Source organism: Nycticebus coucang, chromosome 4 (assembly GCF_027406575.1).
Source record: "Nycticebus coucang isolate mNycCou1 chromosome 4, mNycCou1.pri, whole genome shotgun sequence".
In the NCBI taxonomy this organism is placed as follows: Eukaryota; Metazoa; Chordata; class Mammalia; order Primates; family Lorisidae; genus Nycticebus; species Nycticebus coucang.
In genome coordinates, this window is record NC_069783.1 from 2397439 (window position 1) to 2414425 (window position 16987).

Genomic DNA, 16987 nt, shown 5'->3' on the forward strand with positions numbered 1-16987 from the left:
TCACGAGGACTGGGTCACCCAGCCAGGACCTTCTGGTTCCAGCCAAGGAGCAGAGGATGGGGAAGGCCCTGTCTCCTTAGGAAGAAGGGCTCAGTCCCTGGGCAACTTGGGGCGGGGGAGCAGCAGCCACAGCACCAGCAGAGCTGTGACCCTGATGAAGAGGGCCCTTCCTCTCCAACCAACCACAGGGCACCTGCAGCTTGTCCCAGACCCAGGCAGCCCTGGGGGCTGTAGCAACCAGATGAGGAGGCCCCAAGCTGACAGCAAGAGCAGGAGGCGGAGCCCCCACGGACAGGAAGTGCTGCAGAGAGGTCTCATGAAATGCCTGTGAATGCCCAGATAACGGAAAATCAGATCAGGGGACACATGGTCCAGAAACGGCCCCCACACGTAGGGCCAACTGGTCTTGGACAAATGAGCCAAAGCAATTCGGTAGAGGGAGGGTGGGACAGTCTTTTCAACAAGCAGTGCTGGAAAGCTTGTGCATCCGCTTTCAAACACAACCTAAATCTCATACTTTAAAAAATTACCCCCCAAATAGGTCACAGATCTAAATGTAAAATGGAATGCTATAAAATGTTCAGGAGAAAGCATTGGGGAAAACCTTGGTGGCCTGGGGTTAGGTGGAGTTTTTTAGACATTGCATCAAAAGCTTGAGCCATAAAGGATAGGCCTATGGTGGTGGTTGGTTATGTGAACCCTCGCATGCATGGAAACCCACAGAAATGACAGCAAACGGAACCTACCAGAGGCAATGACCACCTCCCATAATTCCAAACCTTTGGTCCTTTCTTGTATGATGGCTTCCAGTCTCAAAAAGACAAGAGTCCCCCAGGCCCCTGCTCACTCCACTCAGGCCTCTGCAGCCCACCTGCTGCACCCCACCCCTGACCTGGGCCCTGCTCGCTGGCCCTCCCTGGCCCCGGTCTTCACACCTCCCCAGCACAGGCTGGCATGTGTGGGCTCCTGGTGAGCCAAGACTCGCCTTCCTGCGGCATCGGCAGCATCTAGAAGGGCCCAGTACCCAGGGGCACTTGATTACTGTTTGCTAAACACACACATACCTTTCCATTAGAATTAGCACACTGAGGGAGGTCCTCCACTGATCTGCTTTGCATCCCCCACACGTGCACATCTTACCTGAAAGCAGAAATGCTGAGGGGCCTGCACACACCTGGCTGGCCTCACCCCACCTGGCCCGTCCAGGGCCCCCTCTCTACTGCAGACCCTCACCCACAAAGAGGAGAAACAGAATCCGGGATGTGCTCTTCTGGGCTCACAGTGTCCTTAGAGGACAGTATGCAGATACCCCGGGAGGCAAGGGCCCCAGCAAGAGCGTCTCATCTTCACGGGTGTTTCAAGCACTGGATGTGCCTCTCAGACAGGGCTGTGGGGCACCAGCACATGCAGAGACCCCTGGCTGGGGGGGGCAGGGGCTGCGTGCATGGCCTGGCAGCTTCTCCTAGTGGGGTCCTGCCCCAGGCACCTGCACCCGTGGACCCACAGAAGGTGCAGTAGACAGGAGGCTTTGCGGTCAGGAAATTTCTAAGAAGGGACGTCGGCAGTCAATGCACATGAGAGTTAGGTCCCCCACAGCTGAGAGACAGGAGCCCCTGTCTGACCAGAGGCAATGACCACCTCCCATAATTCCAAACCTTTGGTCCTTGCTTGTATGATGGCTTCCAGTCTCAAAAAGGAAGGAGCCCCTGTCTGAGCATTTCTAAGGCTGCTGGCAGACGGGAGCAGGACACGGCACCGGACAGGCAGGCAGAGCCAGGAGAGGCCTGGAGGCCGGGCAGACCCTGGAACTTGGCCACACAGCTCAGGGTGCAAGCTGGGGAGCCCACCTCGGGCTGGCCAGCATAGCCCCCCAAGTTCTGTGCAGTAGGTGGCCTGTGAAGAGGGCGTTCTGTCCAGCTGCATGTTTTCTGGGTCAGGAAAGGAAAAACGAACAAAGACCCACGGACATGGCCATGAGGAGTGGAGCTTCTGAAATAAGATAAGCACCTGTGTGGCGTGGACTTATTTTATTTTAACCTCAAGGGAAAGAGGAGTTAATGTGGTGGGATTACAACCGTTTGTGAAAATGAAACTCCCAACACACTAAAATAGAAGAGAGAAACTGGGTGGTGGGGGGCCCTGCTTTGCCCAGCCAGGTGGGGGCTCCACCTTCGAGGAGGGGACCTGTCAGGTGTCCATGGTACAATCAGCTCAGAGGCAGCTCCGCCGTTACTCATTAACACTGGTGTCAGAAGGCAGTGTTGGTCTTCCCAGAGGGGATCTATTTGGAAAACTAACTACTCCCCAAAACCTGCAGACTTTATGGACCCTGTCCAGAGGGTGAGAGCGGCCCAGCCCTACAGCAGGATGTGGTACTTCAGAGCCCGAGGCACCCGGTTGATGACCAGCCTCCCGTCGTAGCTCAGGGAGGCAAAGAGCCACGGGTCAGCGGACGACCACTCCACGGCATACACACTGTCCTCATGCTCCTCGTAGGTGGCGATGACGCTGTCCTGCGGCGGCTCCTTGCTCCTGCAACCCAGCAGAGACATGGATGTGAGCTGGGTGGGCGGGACAGGCAGAGCGGATGAGGCGACCCCGCCAGGAGATATGTTGAGCTAGTGGGATGGTTCCCACAGATGCGTGGGAAGCCTTGCTAGCACTACTCTCTGAATCTCTTTTGGTGTCTCTGACCCTGGTGGGTGCTGGGGGAACATTCTGTCAGAGCTATGACATGGTCCCCTGGTAAGGGGAGAGGACGCAGGGTGTGGGGGGATGGTTACCATGTCTCAACCGGGAGGTAAACAGATGGCAGATTCCCACTGCAGAGAAGGCTTCAGAGAGAGGTGCCTTCTCACAGGCCATCTCCAGCACTCAGAGAGCAAAGGCATGTAAAGAATCTGGGGACAGAGGGACAAGCCCCATCGCACTGACAGGATCAGCCTGTACAGCTCCACCGCGTCTCTGTGCTCTGGAATCTGGGGCATGAACCTCCGTGGCAGCGTCTGAATCACCTTCAGCCAGCTGTCCTCATGGAAGCAGCTGCCACATAGTGTCTCCTCTGATGTCACCGCCAACACAGGGGCACAGCCCCCGAGCACTCCGGGAGCCCAGCAGCAGTCCTGCTGTGCCCGGCCAGGAGGGGACCCCAGAGCCCTGTGTGATGCGGGGAGGTGAGCTGGCAGGAAGAGGGTCCTCCAGCTATCTCCTGACTTTGGGCACAATTAGGATCAGAAAACAGAGTACCCAGAGAGGGATTTGGGAAAAATACGGAGCAGGATGAAGTGACTGGAAACACATCCTGGCTGAGCACACTTTGCAGGGTCTCAGGGGCAAAGTAACATGGGAGCTTGGGAGGCACAGCCCTGCCCCCAGCCAGCTGAAGCCCTGGAGCAAACCGTCAGTAACTCTGATGGGCACACACGCTCAGTGGCACAGTGACAGCAGTGATGACTCTCAGGACCAGTCAGGGCTCAAATGTGAAGTCCACTGACAGCCTTTGAAGTCCTGCATGTGGCAGTGAATAAGAATATGTAAGGAAATGTATGGAGAGGGACACAGACGTAGCAAAACCCAGCCTGGGCTTCCTGTCATGGGCACCAACTCCAGTGCCCCCAGTCACATCATAACCACACCCTGGCCGCTTCCTGCACGAGCCCTCCCTGGGAGAGCTACTCTGCAGCTGCTGTGCCCTCACTTGTCCTCGGGTTGGTGGTCCTCCTGGTCACTGATGTCGTCGTCATCTACCAGGTGGCCAAAGGGCTCCGAGGAGATAGACACCATGTTGGAGAGGATGACCCTGCTGTCACTGCTGCCCGTGAGGACCAGCTGGTCATGCGAGTGGTTGTAGCGGACGTTCCACACCCTGTGAAGGGCAGGGACAGGGCTGAGCTGCGCGGGTCCCATGGACGAGGCCAGCACAAGGCCACACCCGACAATCACAGGCCACCAACCCAACCCCCAGGCCCACAGTCTGATCCTAGGTGCTTTAAGCAGAGCTTACTGTGTGTTTCTCCAAAACATTCCCATAAGCCCCAGCAGACAGACCAGAAAGACAAAATGTTAGCTGAAAGCTGCAGGGGAAGAGGGATCATGGCTGGATATTCCAGACAAGCTTTCCAAAATTCTAAAAACAAAACTGTCCCAACAGCAGCACACAGATTATCAACAGCCTATAAATCAAACAAAGCCCCATGACATCTTCCCACCCACCAGCCTGAGACAAGGGCCTGGGGCTGTGTCCTGTGTTCTGACCGTGAGGACCGGCCTTCTCTCCACTATGTCGGGGCCTGGTGAGCACCAGCCTCCCCCCTGCTAAGGCCTAGGCAGGCTCCAGGGCCTGGGGCTCCAGTGATTGCAGACCCCGCCTGCATGGAGGTGCTCCGGCTGCCAAAGGCACAGTTAGACGTATCCACTTGGACTGCAGGAAATTAGAGCAGCACATTGATCGAATCTGTGCACTAGTATTCTGTGCTTTAAATTTCTGATTGCAGAAATATTAGAGCTTCTGATATGAATTCAAATAATCAGAAGTGGAGGCCATGGACCACAAAATGCTGTGAGTGCCCTCCTTGCCTTGGGGGCGGCGGATCCCTGGTGACAGCTTGGCTCTTGCTCTCTCAGACTTTCCTTCTGTGTGTGTGTGTGTGTGTGTGTGTGTGTGCCCACCTGCACCTACCCACACACACTTCATTTGAATGGAAGGGTTTATTGGGTACATCCTACTGTACAACGTGGATGGCTCTATTGACTGACAGTGCACATGGTAAACATCCAGATAATATTTAGGAATAATTAGGGATCTTGGGCCTCTTTCTGCATCCACACGGGTGTAAATACTCCTCACGTTTTCTGATAGCCCCACAATCTCACTACATGGATGTCAGTGGATTTATCTAACCGGCCCCTACTGATGGGTATGTGGGTAGTTTCCAGCTTCCTGGCATTGCAAACAATGCTGTGTGAACATCTGTGCACATTTATTTTGCATACTTGAACCGGCACTGTTTTGAAAGAAAACAGAACTTAATCTTTTTCTACTTTTATAAATTCGTGTTTGGAATTAGTGTTTTTTAGGGAAGATGAACTGCTTGATTGGATGACTCACTACAGCACAAACTAAGGCAGTTCGTGCCTTCCCAGCAGGAGGTCGGCAGCAAAGCACATTGTAAACCCCTCCCCGAAGCAGCGAGTGGGAAGCCCACCAGTGGGAATGCTCCTCCAGGGTCTTCACAGGCTCGCTGACATTCCGGGTGTCCCAGAACTTCACCTTGCAGTCGTCCCCACAGCTGGCCAAATAGTACTGCTTGTTGGGGTTGAAGTCGAGGTCCCGCACCAGCTGGCCGTGGGCGTTCTCCATGCAGTAGATCTGGCTGAGGGAGGACGGGGAGAGCAGAGAGCACTGCATGCACTCGGAGCTGCCCCTGAGCTTGGCTGGCACATGCCAGCTTCCCAGGGTCCTGCCTAACTCCTTGGCCCAGACACATGAGCCCCCAGATGTCACCCCTGACCAAAGAGGCTGGCACCGGGCGCTCCCACCGCAGCAAGTCGGCGTAATGCACTCTGGTCTCTCTGGCCCTCTGAGCTGCGGATGTGGGATGTGATATGGGTTTGAGGCCATCAAAACCGTAATGCTTTAGCTCGAGCACGAGTGAGCCTCATGCCGTGCGACAGCCATGGAAAGGATGAAGCAGACGTCGGATGGGACACCTGATCAGGTTTTGGAAGGTTAGAGTGAAGGAGCAAAAAACAAAAGACAGAGACAAAGGTAGAATCGTGCTGTTGGCATTGATACACACACACACACACACACACACCCCAGATCATTAAGTCTGTGAACTCATCCTAGAAAAAGTGCTACATACCTCACTGCTGAATATCACTACTGTCACCTTCAAGGGACTCCCCTTGGCCGTCTGGTGACCATAGTGATATTCAGCAATCAGATATTTGGCACTTTTCCTACGATGAGTTTGAGAAACTTATCCAACTTCATATATACATATATACACATATAGGGGGCCAAAAATGTGTACATATTTTAAGAAAAGAAAAGACTGTATTTAAATTTGTAACACTGGCTCAGCACCCATACTCAGCGGTAGGGTGCTGGACACGTGCACTGGCACTGGCGGGTTTGAACCCAGCCTGGGCCTGTTAAACAACAACGGCAACGACAACAACAGAACAATAGCCGGGCGTGAGGTGGGCACCTGTAGTCCCAGCTACTTGGGAGGCTGAGGCAGGAGAATCACTTAAGCCCAAGAGTTTGAGGTTGGGCTGTGACGCCACACACTCTACCAAGGGCAACATAGTGAGATTCTGTCTAAAAAAAAAAAAACAAAAAAAATTATAATACTCAAGTGACATTTGACCTCTGCAATCACAAGAGGTTTTCAAAGTGGCTTGTATTCATCTTTTGTTACTGGCATATACTGAGTATTAGAATTTTAATACAGTTTTTCCTTTCTTGAAATGTGTGTGTGTATATATATATATATTTGGCAACGTGTGTGTGGAGAGAGAGAACATTAGAAAAAACTGGAGAAGCATCATTTTCATGAGAAAATGAAGACGATGGTGTCTGCGATCTTGAGGCTTGTTTTCCATCTGTTCACACCACTTCACAATGTCAACTTTGGTGGTCCAGTGTGATCCACTGTTCCAAAGACAGGAGACGGCAGTTGTTTAAAATAGTGCATGTACGTGCACACACACACACACAGTCATGCATACAAGCTCATGTGCTCACACACACACCTATGCACATGTCTTCACACATACCACGTGCAGATGAGTGCACACACATGCACACACACACACGAGATGGGAGGCACACACACGGGTTTGCACATACACCTAGCTTAAGCCTAGATCTCTCTGCTCCTGGCTGCTCATCACAGGGTCTGAACTCACAGTACTCTGCCTGTGATAGCGAAATCTAATGTAATGAACCCAAAACAGACAACAGATGATCCAGGGAGGATGGACAGGACTAGGAACAAAATGCCTGCACCCCAACAGCAACAGCCCCAGCCTTGACAGCACAGGACACACTCCCACCCCCGCCTCGAGTGGAACTGGTATCTCTCCTGCATCAAGGTCCTTTCTCACTCCTCATGGCTTCAGGGTGGATGGTGAACAAACCAAGAACTTGTGTGTCTTGGAATTCTCTTTCACGCATCTGATGACCATCACTGTTCTCTGCTCTCTTTTTTTTCCCGTATTGAGTTTTCCAACCCTAAACCATGTTTATATCTTCCAGTCTTACAAAAACTTGCCTTTTTAATATCCTAATTTTTTTTTCTTAAAATACCCTGAACTTTAAGGTCTTTCAAGGCAAACAGGTGAAATTATAAAGTTAAAATCAGGCAAGTTCCTAGACACTGGACGGCAGCCATAGGTGTGCTAAGCATTAACAGGGCGTCCTGCCGGCCCTGGGGGCAGCACCTCTGATGCAGAACATGATGCCAGCTGAGACAACACCAAAGCATCCTGCTAAATAAAACCCAAAGCTGTTTGCAAAAGAAGAAATAACAGTCAATGAGGAGGCACAAGGATGCTCCTTTGATGCAGCCCCACTTCCTGGGGAGCCAGCTCATTGTCCCCAAGACACGCGTGGGCAAAACAAGGCTGCAAGGTGCCGCAAGCCAGACCTATGTGTGTCTGTTTTTTTTTTTTTAGTCTGTAATATCAGTCATCAAGTTTCCTGTCTTTAGATACTGAGATTCTCCACATCCTTCCCAGCACAATGGAAACAAAGGGAAAGATGACCATCAGACGTGGAGAAGTGACCTCTGCAGTATGTGCATGGCGGGCGACGTCTGTGGCTTCCAGTGTCTGCTGTGGAGACCAGAGACACCCCCCCACCCCTTGCGCACTGACAGGTGCAGGCGGAGGAAGTGGCAACTGAGTATTTATTGGCCTCTGAATTTTCGAAGGGGCCTCAAAACTAAATTTAAAGTTGTGCCCCCGCTCTGGAAGCTACACGAGTTGCTCTGGAAGCAACATGACATCCGTCTGCTCGGCTCAGGGATAAATTATGTGCTGAGGGGATAAACTGAATCTTAAAAAAGCTTGTGTGGGCTTCTGTTGCCGTGGCAACCACCGTGCCACCATCACTCCTTTGCCTGCCTATCAAAATCACAACTGGAGCAGAAAAATCGCTCTTATTTGTCCCATTAGAACTGCTGGTTGTTGCGTATAATTACTTAAATGACAAAAGATTTGCCCAATGGGTAAGTCTCTTGAAGGCACAGAAATGGTCAGAAAACTCGTAAGAGAGACTTAACCAGGGGGCGGTGACTGTCAACCCACAGTGGCTAAGCATGGGGACAGAACACCCCTGGTCCCCATCCTGCTGGGAAGTGTGACAAAAGCCCTGATCCTGGTGTTTATCATAAACTCAACTGACGTGGAGATGTCAGTGTGGAACATTAAAGAGTCAGCTGAGGTGAGCCAGCTCCACGGCAAGGATCGTGCTGGCCTAGTTTGGGGTGACAAGACTTATGATTTCCTAATGAATGACATAAAGTCAGACAGACCACGTGCCCCCAAACTCTCTGCCATCGTCACCACTTGGCTCAGGGAAGGTGGAAGGAGCCAGCTCACTGACCTCATGCTCCGAGTATCCCATCCTCGGAGGGTAGTGTCATTTGCTGTGGCCACCTGGGTGCAGTTGTGATGTGGGCTCCACCGTCCCGAGGTGAACTTCAGTTGTCCCTTCCCTTCCAGGGACGCTGAACTGGCCAGCTGGCAATGTCATGATATTTTCCAAAGAAAGGAGAAAGGAAGAATAATTAACTCTTTTCAGAAAATTCAGGAGGATATCCTATATTCAAGGATATTATTGAAAAAAATTATTGAGAATAATTAGGAAGCTCTGTCTTTGTTTTCTTCCCTTAAAAGGCAAGAATGTTTGAACCTTATTTGGAAAAAAATATAAAACTGAGCACAGCAAAAAATAGAAAGCATATTAATAGACTTCTATTAAAAAGGACCTGCTTGCAAGTGTGTGATTAGAGACAATCAGCTCGAACTTGAAGAATACAGCAGGAAGTAACTCAGACATCTGGCTCTCCCCAGAGACAGAGACACGACAAGTGAAGTCCACAGGATCGGGGCTAGAATAACAAAGGGACAACAATTTTTACTAATCAAATATTGTTTTCTGCACACATTCTCTTCCTCTCCTTTATCTTGAGGATCCATAAATCCTTTACTTGGAAGTTAATTAAACCTCCGCAGGACCTGGTAATGAGGACGTTGCCAGGACCGCTGGGAACTGTCAGGGCAGAGAAGAGAGCATGTGCAGGATAATATTTAGAAATAAACACACCCTACATCAAGCACACAAAGTGAGCTCAATGTGAGTTTAAAATCACTTGCTTTTCTTCCAGAGGCTTAAGGGAACTTAGCCCCCCTGGGACACATGCAGAGTTGGCTTCCCTGGAGTTAAAATTCCACAAGCCATTCTCTGAAGCTGTGCACCCCATGAAGCCTGCGATCAAAGAACATGCCTCCCTTCCTCAGAGATACGGGCCAGAGGGTTGACGTATGTTAACAACATATTGTCAGAGGTCTATAGGTGCTCTGCCCTGAGGAAAAGACGCAGTCGTTACTTCATACTGAGTAAACTGAGTGAATGCTTGAAGATATTCTTCCATTAACTCTGTTCCCCTGTGGCTACTTTCTTCTTTATGATTTTGTTTACACACCTGCCCAGAGATTAGTCAGTGTCTAGAAGAAGATGTTTACTGCAAAAGTGATTGTGTTAATGTGGTAACAGGATATTTCCTTTTTAGTTAAATTCAGATAGGTAAATTGAGGTAATGGTGAAACTAATAGATAATAAATTAAGTGTGTACGTGACTAGAAAGGTATAAAATCAAATCCCTAAACAAAGATCTTCGCTACACGCCATTCCATCTCGCGTAGTCTGTTTCTTGACTTAATAATTACAGGAGCGAGTTTATACCCACGGCAAAGCTGCTGTTCGTTCATGTCTCTGGTCATGCAACAGCATGCCTCCTGGGAGCCCGGGAGGAGCTCCTGTCCCTGCCCACCTGGGATTTCACTTCCAAAGGCCATTTCAAATTTTGGGTTGAGTTTCGACTCACACAATGACTTCTAAAGGCAGAGAGGGACCAGGCCTGCCCGGCGGCACTCTCAGGGGCACCTGCCCCCAAACCCACCTGATGTGCAAGAGTCCCTTGCACTTTGCTCACTTTAGTTTTCTCACCCTCTGAGAGGGGAACTGGAGAGCCAGGTGGCCACCCACAGCAGGGCAGGCCAGGGAGGGTTTAGAATGACTGCAGGGGGCACCTGTGAGAGTACTGGGGCCATCACCATCTCACCAGCTCCATTAAGGGCCAGGCTGAGCAGGTGCAGGTGCAGGGCAGCCCACAGCTTGGCCTGATCTAGGCCAGAATGATCCAAGAGAGGGAGCAGCTGGGAGCAGCTGTGTCCATTACATCTGCTGGGAACCCCAGAGCTGGGAAGCTGGCCACTCACAAAACAGAAGAATGTGGGGTCCTCAGTGAGAAACAAAGAGAGCACCACCTCACTAGGGTGTGAGGACGTAATGGCTCGGAGCCCAGAGGCTGCAGGAACACCTGTCCCATTCACAGTAAAAAGCCACCTAGGGCTGGAGTTACAAGATCCAGCCAACATCTTTCCATCCTGCAGAAACAGACTGTGGGAGCAACTGGAGAACCCCAAACAGTCATGGGTAGAAGCTGAGAAGGACAGTCCACACGAAGAGGTGTAAAGATGCTCAGCTCAGTCGGGAAAAGGGGTGTCAGGCCAGGAAGGGCCACTTGTCCATCTCTAAGTTTTTAGAAACCAAAATCCAACAGCTTAGTAGAGACCTGTAGTGACAAGAGGCCAAGCAAGGAGGGCACACGGAGACCTGAAGGGCAGGACAGAGGCAGGAGCGTCTGCACTTGCACAGAGGCCACGGGCAGGACTGGGCCACACCCCTCACAGTTCTGGGACCACCGGGGCTCTGAGGAAATGCTGGGATGGGCAGCACCTGCAGGCTGGGTGTGGAGGGCCAGAGGCTCCCTGAACCTCCAGGGTGGCAGCTGCTGCCCACTCCCTCCCACGTTTATGTGAAACTACGGATGGTCCCCTGACCCCCATGCCCATGCCCCTTCCTGCTCATTAGCCCCGTCCTGGTGGGAGGTCAAAGGGTGTCTCTTCAGGAGAGGCCTGGGGCCGGTGTTTTACAAGCCCCCTTAAAATAGCCACTCCATGGCCACGTGCACCAGGGGTGGCTAATCAGGCCTCTCCCCACAAAAAGCTGAAAGGCTGTTCCTGTTCCTTGCAGAAGTGTTAACTGTGGCCCCACCATGCAGGGACACTGTGTGGCCCAGAGAGGGACCAAGAGAACCCACCTGGAGGACACAGGCTCAGAGGGGGATCCCAGGCAGGCCAGAGGCAGAGGCAGTGAGGGGAAAAGTGGGGCAGGGAGCAGGACAGTGGGCAAGGGCAGAACCCATAACAGAACCCAGCCAAGTGGCCCCTAACACCAGGCCAGGATGTCTGCAGCCAGCATCTGGCAGGCCATTATCGGGTAGAACTGTAGGGACAGAACCGTGGGGATGGGACAAGGAGAGCCAGGGCCTGGGCTGGGTATCAGGAAGGGCAGCGATGGACACCGAGGACTGCAGGAAGGTCCCTCCCCCCCCAACCCCCCCGCCCAATGACAGCAGACACGCAGTCCTGACTCATGTCAGAATGCACAGAGAAACCTGGGGGTCTCTGCCACCAGGCCCCTCCAGCCAGGGTGCTGCGGCCTGCACAGGTGCTCAATGCCCTCCAGCCAGGTGTCCCCACCCCCCAGGGCAGGGGGCCTGAGAGCTCACTATCCAGATAACCCCAAATTCCCAGAGGACCATGATAGGCTGCTAGGTCAGCTGCCACCAGGGACAATCCAGAGAGAAAATAGGAAAAGAGGGACTCTGCTGGTAGGGTGACACGTCCCTGCCCCTCCTAGTGCCTCTCCAGGAGTTTGCAAGGTCCCTGCTCTTTGCCGCTCTCCCTGCATAGGGAGACCAGCCCCACTGCCAGGGTGCAATTATTTCCCCCTGGTGCATAGGAGGCCGGGCTCCCTGGAGACGCTTAGCATGGTGAACATGGCCAAGCAGACTCTGAGGGAGGAGGGTGGCTCCCAGAGAGTTCGGGCCACTGTGCCCAGCCAGGTCAGCAGCATGAAGTCTGAGGAGGGCACTGCCATGGGGCCGTGCGGCAGGAGATACGGGAGCAGGAAGCTCGTGCTGCAGCCCCTGACTTCTCAGCCATGGAGCATGTTCAGTAAATGCCAGTTTGGGCTGAGCGGCGCCTGTGGCTCAGTGAGTAAGGCGCCGGCCCCGTGTACCAAGGGTGGCAGGTTCAAACCCGGTCCCGGCCAAACTGCAAAGAAAAAACAGCTGGGTGTTGTGGTGGGCGCCTGTGGTCCCAGCTACTCCGGAAGCTGAGGCAGGAGAATCGCCTAAGCCCAGGATTTGGAGGTTGCTGTGAGCTGTGTGACGCCATGGCACTCTACCGAGGGTGATAAGATGAGACTCTGTCTCTAAAAAAAAAAAAAAAAAAAGCCAATTTGGGAGCAGGTCAAGTAATTCTTTCTGACAGCAGTGATGGGATGTAGTCACCTAAGGACAGGACTCAGCAGCAGCACTGGGGAGAACCAACAAAGTGACTCTGCACCATACATTATTGGAGACAGAGTGAGCTAAAATTCAGCTCTAACTTGGGTGGCGCCTGTGGTTCAAGGAGTAAGGCGCTGGCCCCATATACTGAGGTGGCAGGTTCAAACCCGGCCCCAGCCAAAAAAAGAAAAAAATTCAGCTCTAACTTTCAGTGCCTTGACTGCTACATAGACAAAAGGAATGAAAGAATGTTTCTGTAGCATCCCTTTTAGGTAAAAAAATAGTCAAATTTTTTTACCTAAAAAAAGAATGTTCATAAGTGCAACTTAGTTTTTTGAAGATGTAGTTAATGGGCAATGATTATTCAACAAAGACAACCAATATGCTAAAAAATATAAGACCGACGAGCAGAAATAATGGCAGGGTACTTACATTTTCTAACCAATCAACATGGCGTTCTAATTAGTTTTCTATTAAACCTCCTGATTTCCCATCAGTCTTCAGAAAGGTGAAAACAAGGTCCCACCTCTAGAAGGTGAGAGCAGCAGAGTGACCTGGGCGAGCTGACTCTTGATGACACTCATTTGGGAAATGTCGTAAGCCATTCCATGAGGAGAGTGGCTGTGACAAAACTGATCAGAGGGGCTGTGTGTTGGTGGCCAGGGAGGCGACCCAGGCCAGGCTGAGTGAGGCTGCACAGTAGGGATGGGGTGCAACCTGCCAGCGTGAAAACAGGGCTGAAAACAGGGGACACTGCAGGTGAAAAGGCACGTGAGTGCAGAGTCCATACGGCCTGTAGAGTCCCTGCCCCTTGAGCCACTGGCCTCCACCCAGCACATCACCACACAGGCCAGCTGGGTCACTAGGCAACTAGGCTACTTGAGACTCTGAGTCCACTTCGCTAGCTTTGACCATGCAAGCTGCCTCACACAAGCTATGAGAGAGGAACTGAGGGCCACGGTCCAGCAGCCCAGCAGCCCAGTGAGCCATGTCCAGCCAGCAGCACATTGGTGAGCCTGCAGCAGACTCTCCCGCTCAGGCCTCAGTGCAACCCCAGCCGACACCCAGAAAATGCCTGGGCAGATTTCAGGGGAAGATCAGTGGAACATGCAGGGACCAGATGCCTGCTTAACCCCATGAAAACTGTGAAGTGACAGACCTGAGCTTTTTGGAGCTGGTAATCTTTGGTCATTTGTTAGCACCAGAAAACTCACCTGAGGCAGTGACCAGACGGAGGGGGCATCGAATGACTCTTGGCAGCTTAGAGACTGGCCCTGGACCCCTCGCGGCACAGGGGGAAAGGAACACCCAGATAATGAGTAACAGTCCAATGGCCACACAGCGGGCAACCTGTGTCCTGATTCTACCCACCCCACTGGCCACGCTCTGCCACACAAGGGCTCGCAGGGCATGGTCAGCTTTATGCTCGCAGGTACGGAGAAGTCTGGAAGGTAAATGTTAAAAAAATCTGAAAGAGATGTCACCGCCAATTTGGGGGGGTCTACTCAAGGTAGACAGCACAATGTAAGTTGTAAGGTTAATCAATCACAATTTTGGTTTTCCTGGTGACATGCAGACAGAACTCAGAGCGAGCCCACAGGGCGTGGTGTGAGACACGCAGCAATCTGCTTTTCAGCATTACAGAGACATATTCAGTGCTTCTCCAGGATGCAGAGAAAGGAGTGATTAAAGGCATCCCACAAACCTCCCAGACGCCATGCTGCTAACGCTGGGACACAGACATGAACACACCCTCCAATGAACAAAACGACCTGAGCTGCATCTTCTTGGCAGCTCATGTCGGGCGCCGCTAACACGAGTCTCAGGGTAAGATTTTGCTCCAGCCACCAGGAGCCACACAGCCAGCCAGGAGCCACACAGCCAGCAAGGCGGCCGGATGTGTGGAGAGGCACAGCCAGAGACAGCACTGCAGCACCACAGACCCTCCACACACAGGGGTGTATCACAGCAGGCACTGCCTCCCACCTCCCCGGGAGGAGAACGCCGGCGTAAAGGAGCTGCCAGCTGCACGGTTTAGGGTGCAGGAGACATGAAGCACCCTGTGGAGCCCATCCCAGGCTGTGTGCCCCAACCTGCAAGGCTGAGACCACCCACCTCGAGTCCCTTCTCCTCTTCAGGACTGACATGCTCTGAGCCAAGCATGAGGGAGTTGTTCCCTCACCAGTGACTAGTTTAGGCAGGACATGTGACCACGCCTGATGGACACAAGCACTTCCAGGAAAGGCGTTCCTCACAAACAGGGATGCACAGAGAGACCTGCTTTCTCTTCTCTGGTGTTGTGGGAGTGAGGACGTGATGGCTGGAACTGCTGCAGCCATCCTGCAGGCACACGGCAGAGCCAGGTGGATGTGACGAGCAGGAAAAGGCACAGCAGCTGAGACCTTGAGGACACTGATGAGACACTGCACAAACCAACCCTGGAATCACTTTACTTTCACGAGTCTGGTGACATCAGGAAATGAGACTCCCTCACTGTTAAGGCATTTCTTAATGTCTTGCAGCCACATGCATCCTACCTGCCACACCTACAGTGCCCGTCTCAGAATGACTCCTGTGGGAACCCTCCTTTTCGATCTCTGGCTGGGAATTTCAGCTCCAGCTTTGAACATGACCCCCCAGAGCTTGAAACGAGCTCTGCTTCTGCGGGGCTCACCTCTGAGGCTGGGCTCCGTCTCCCAGAACTCTGTGTGGGATGGGGATATTAAAGGTTCCGCCCTGCTGGGTCACAGGGTTAAACGAGGTAACACATGCCAGGCGTCCCAACAATGCCGAGCACGTGGCCAGTGCCTTAAAGATGATCGTTTTCATTTTTGCTGTGGCTCAAAAACAACACTCGAGAACACTGAGTTGTGTTCCGAGGTGTCCTGGGGATAAGGATGCAGGGCAAAGGCTGGCGCTGTCTTCTGGAGTGTAGGGCACCACAAGAGAGCAGCACCTCCCAGGGCCAAGGGAGGTGATGGAAATGGGACTCGCTATAGAGTCCCTGAGGCTGTCACCATCTTCAGGACACCAAAGGGAAAGATGAGGACGAGGATCTGGGCAGGGCGGCGCTGGTGTGGCGGGCGGGACAGCGGGGCCACGGGGCCTCCAGATGGCAGGTGCTGGCAGCAGCAGGGCCAGGAGACAGACTGCAGGTGGGGGCCGGGGTCAGGTGGGCAGCCTGGCACCTGCAGCACACACAGACCATCAGAGGCCCAGTCGCCTTGGAGGCGCACTCTGAGTTATGCAGACTCACCCCTCCTAGAAAACCAGAGCCTTCCTGCATCCTGAAAATGTACCTGGGTCGTTAGGGGCCACCGCTAGGTGAGAGAATTTGATGTCATTTTAAACTTATTAGTTTTTCTAAAAGGATTCTATATATAGGAAGACTACAGCTAAAAGGGTTTTCATTCTCCTTTGCTACACCAACACCTAAGCTCTGTTTCTGGATAAAAATGTATGTTTTGAGTCCATGAATGCAGGGGTGATCTCCATCCTATACAGTCAGCACTGCAAAGGCCACGAGTACAGATTGAAATTATTTTACCAACATGGACTAGAAGAACATGAAAAGTACTCCTGTGATACCAGTGAGACATTACCGATCTGCTGGGGAGATGGATCTAATTACGTTAATTCTTTCGATTGGGAAAAGGATCTGTGAGAAGGAGTGACGAAGGGGAGCACAGCAGTAACCAGGACACCTGTGTCCCCAGGTCTGAATCATGACGATCACTGGCTGATGTGGGGAAAGTGATTTAATTATGAAGTAAACCAGGGCTGCATTCTGGCACCTCAGTCTCTTCCCTCTGTACTTCTTGCCTCTCTTCTTGGTGACCTTGACCGGGTGGCCCTCACCCATAAGCTAGTTTGAAGATCATGTATTACAGCGCTCCACCATCCACGTTGCACGCATGTACCCATCTATATGTCCACACACCAGTGTATCTACACACCCATCCATGTGCCCATCTATGCAGGCGTGCACCCACACACCCTTCCATGCCTCCAAACACACGTGCATCATGCTTGAGTGAGTATGTGGGTGCATGTGCTCATCCAGACACCTATGCCTGCACCCACATACTCACTCAAGCACCCATGTGCCCATGTGTCCATCCACACACCCCTCCACTCAGCCAGGTGTGCACCCTGCACCCACCCCACGTACCCACGGACTCACACGTCTACCACGCAGCCATGTGCCCTGGATCCATCCACACAGCCAGGCGTGCACCCTGAGCCCACCCCACACACCCACGGACTCACGCATCTACCACGCAGCCATGTTCCCAGGCATGCATTTGCCTACCTACCCACCCAACCATTTATCCAAC

General features: G+C 52.5%; 1 protein-coding gene across 3 annotated transcripts in view; it reads right to left on the reverse strand.

Annotated features, from left to right (window-relative positions):
- Positions 1–2010: 2010 nt before the first annotated feature.
- Positions 2011–16987, reverse strand: part of EIPR1 (EARP complex and GARP complex interacting protein 1) — a 179973-nt gene continuing 164996 nt past the window's right edge. For 2 of the 3 annotated variants that reach the window (XM_053587103.1, XM_053587105.1), the window contains 4 exons: positions 8615–8751; positions 5205–5372; positions 3698–3865; positions 2011–2532 (listed from right to left, as the gene is read on the reverse strand). In XM_053587103.1, the coding sequence (XP_053443078.1) occupies positions 2358–2532; positions 3698–3865; positions 5205–5372; positions 8615–8751 (648 nt within the window). In that variant the 3' untranslated portion in view covers positions 2011–2357. The remainder of the gene's footprint in view (positions 2533–3697; positions 3866–5204; positions 5373–8614; positions 8752–16987) is intronic. The other variant, XM_053587104.1, reaches the window with a different exon arrangement.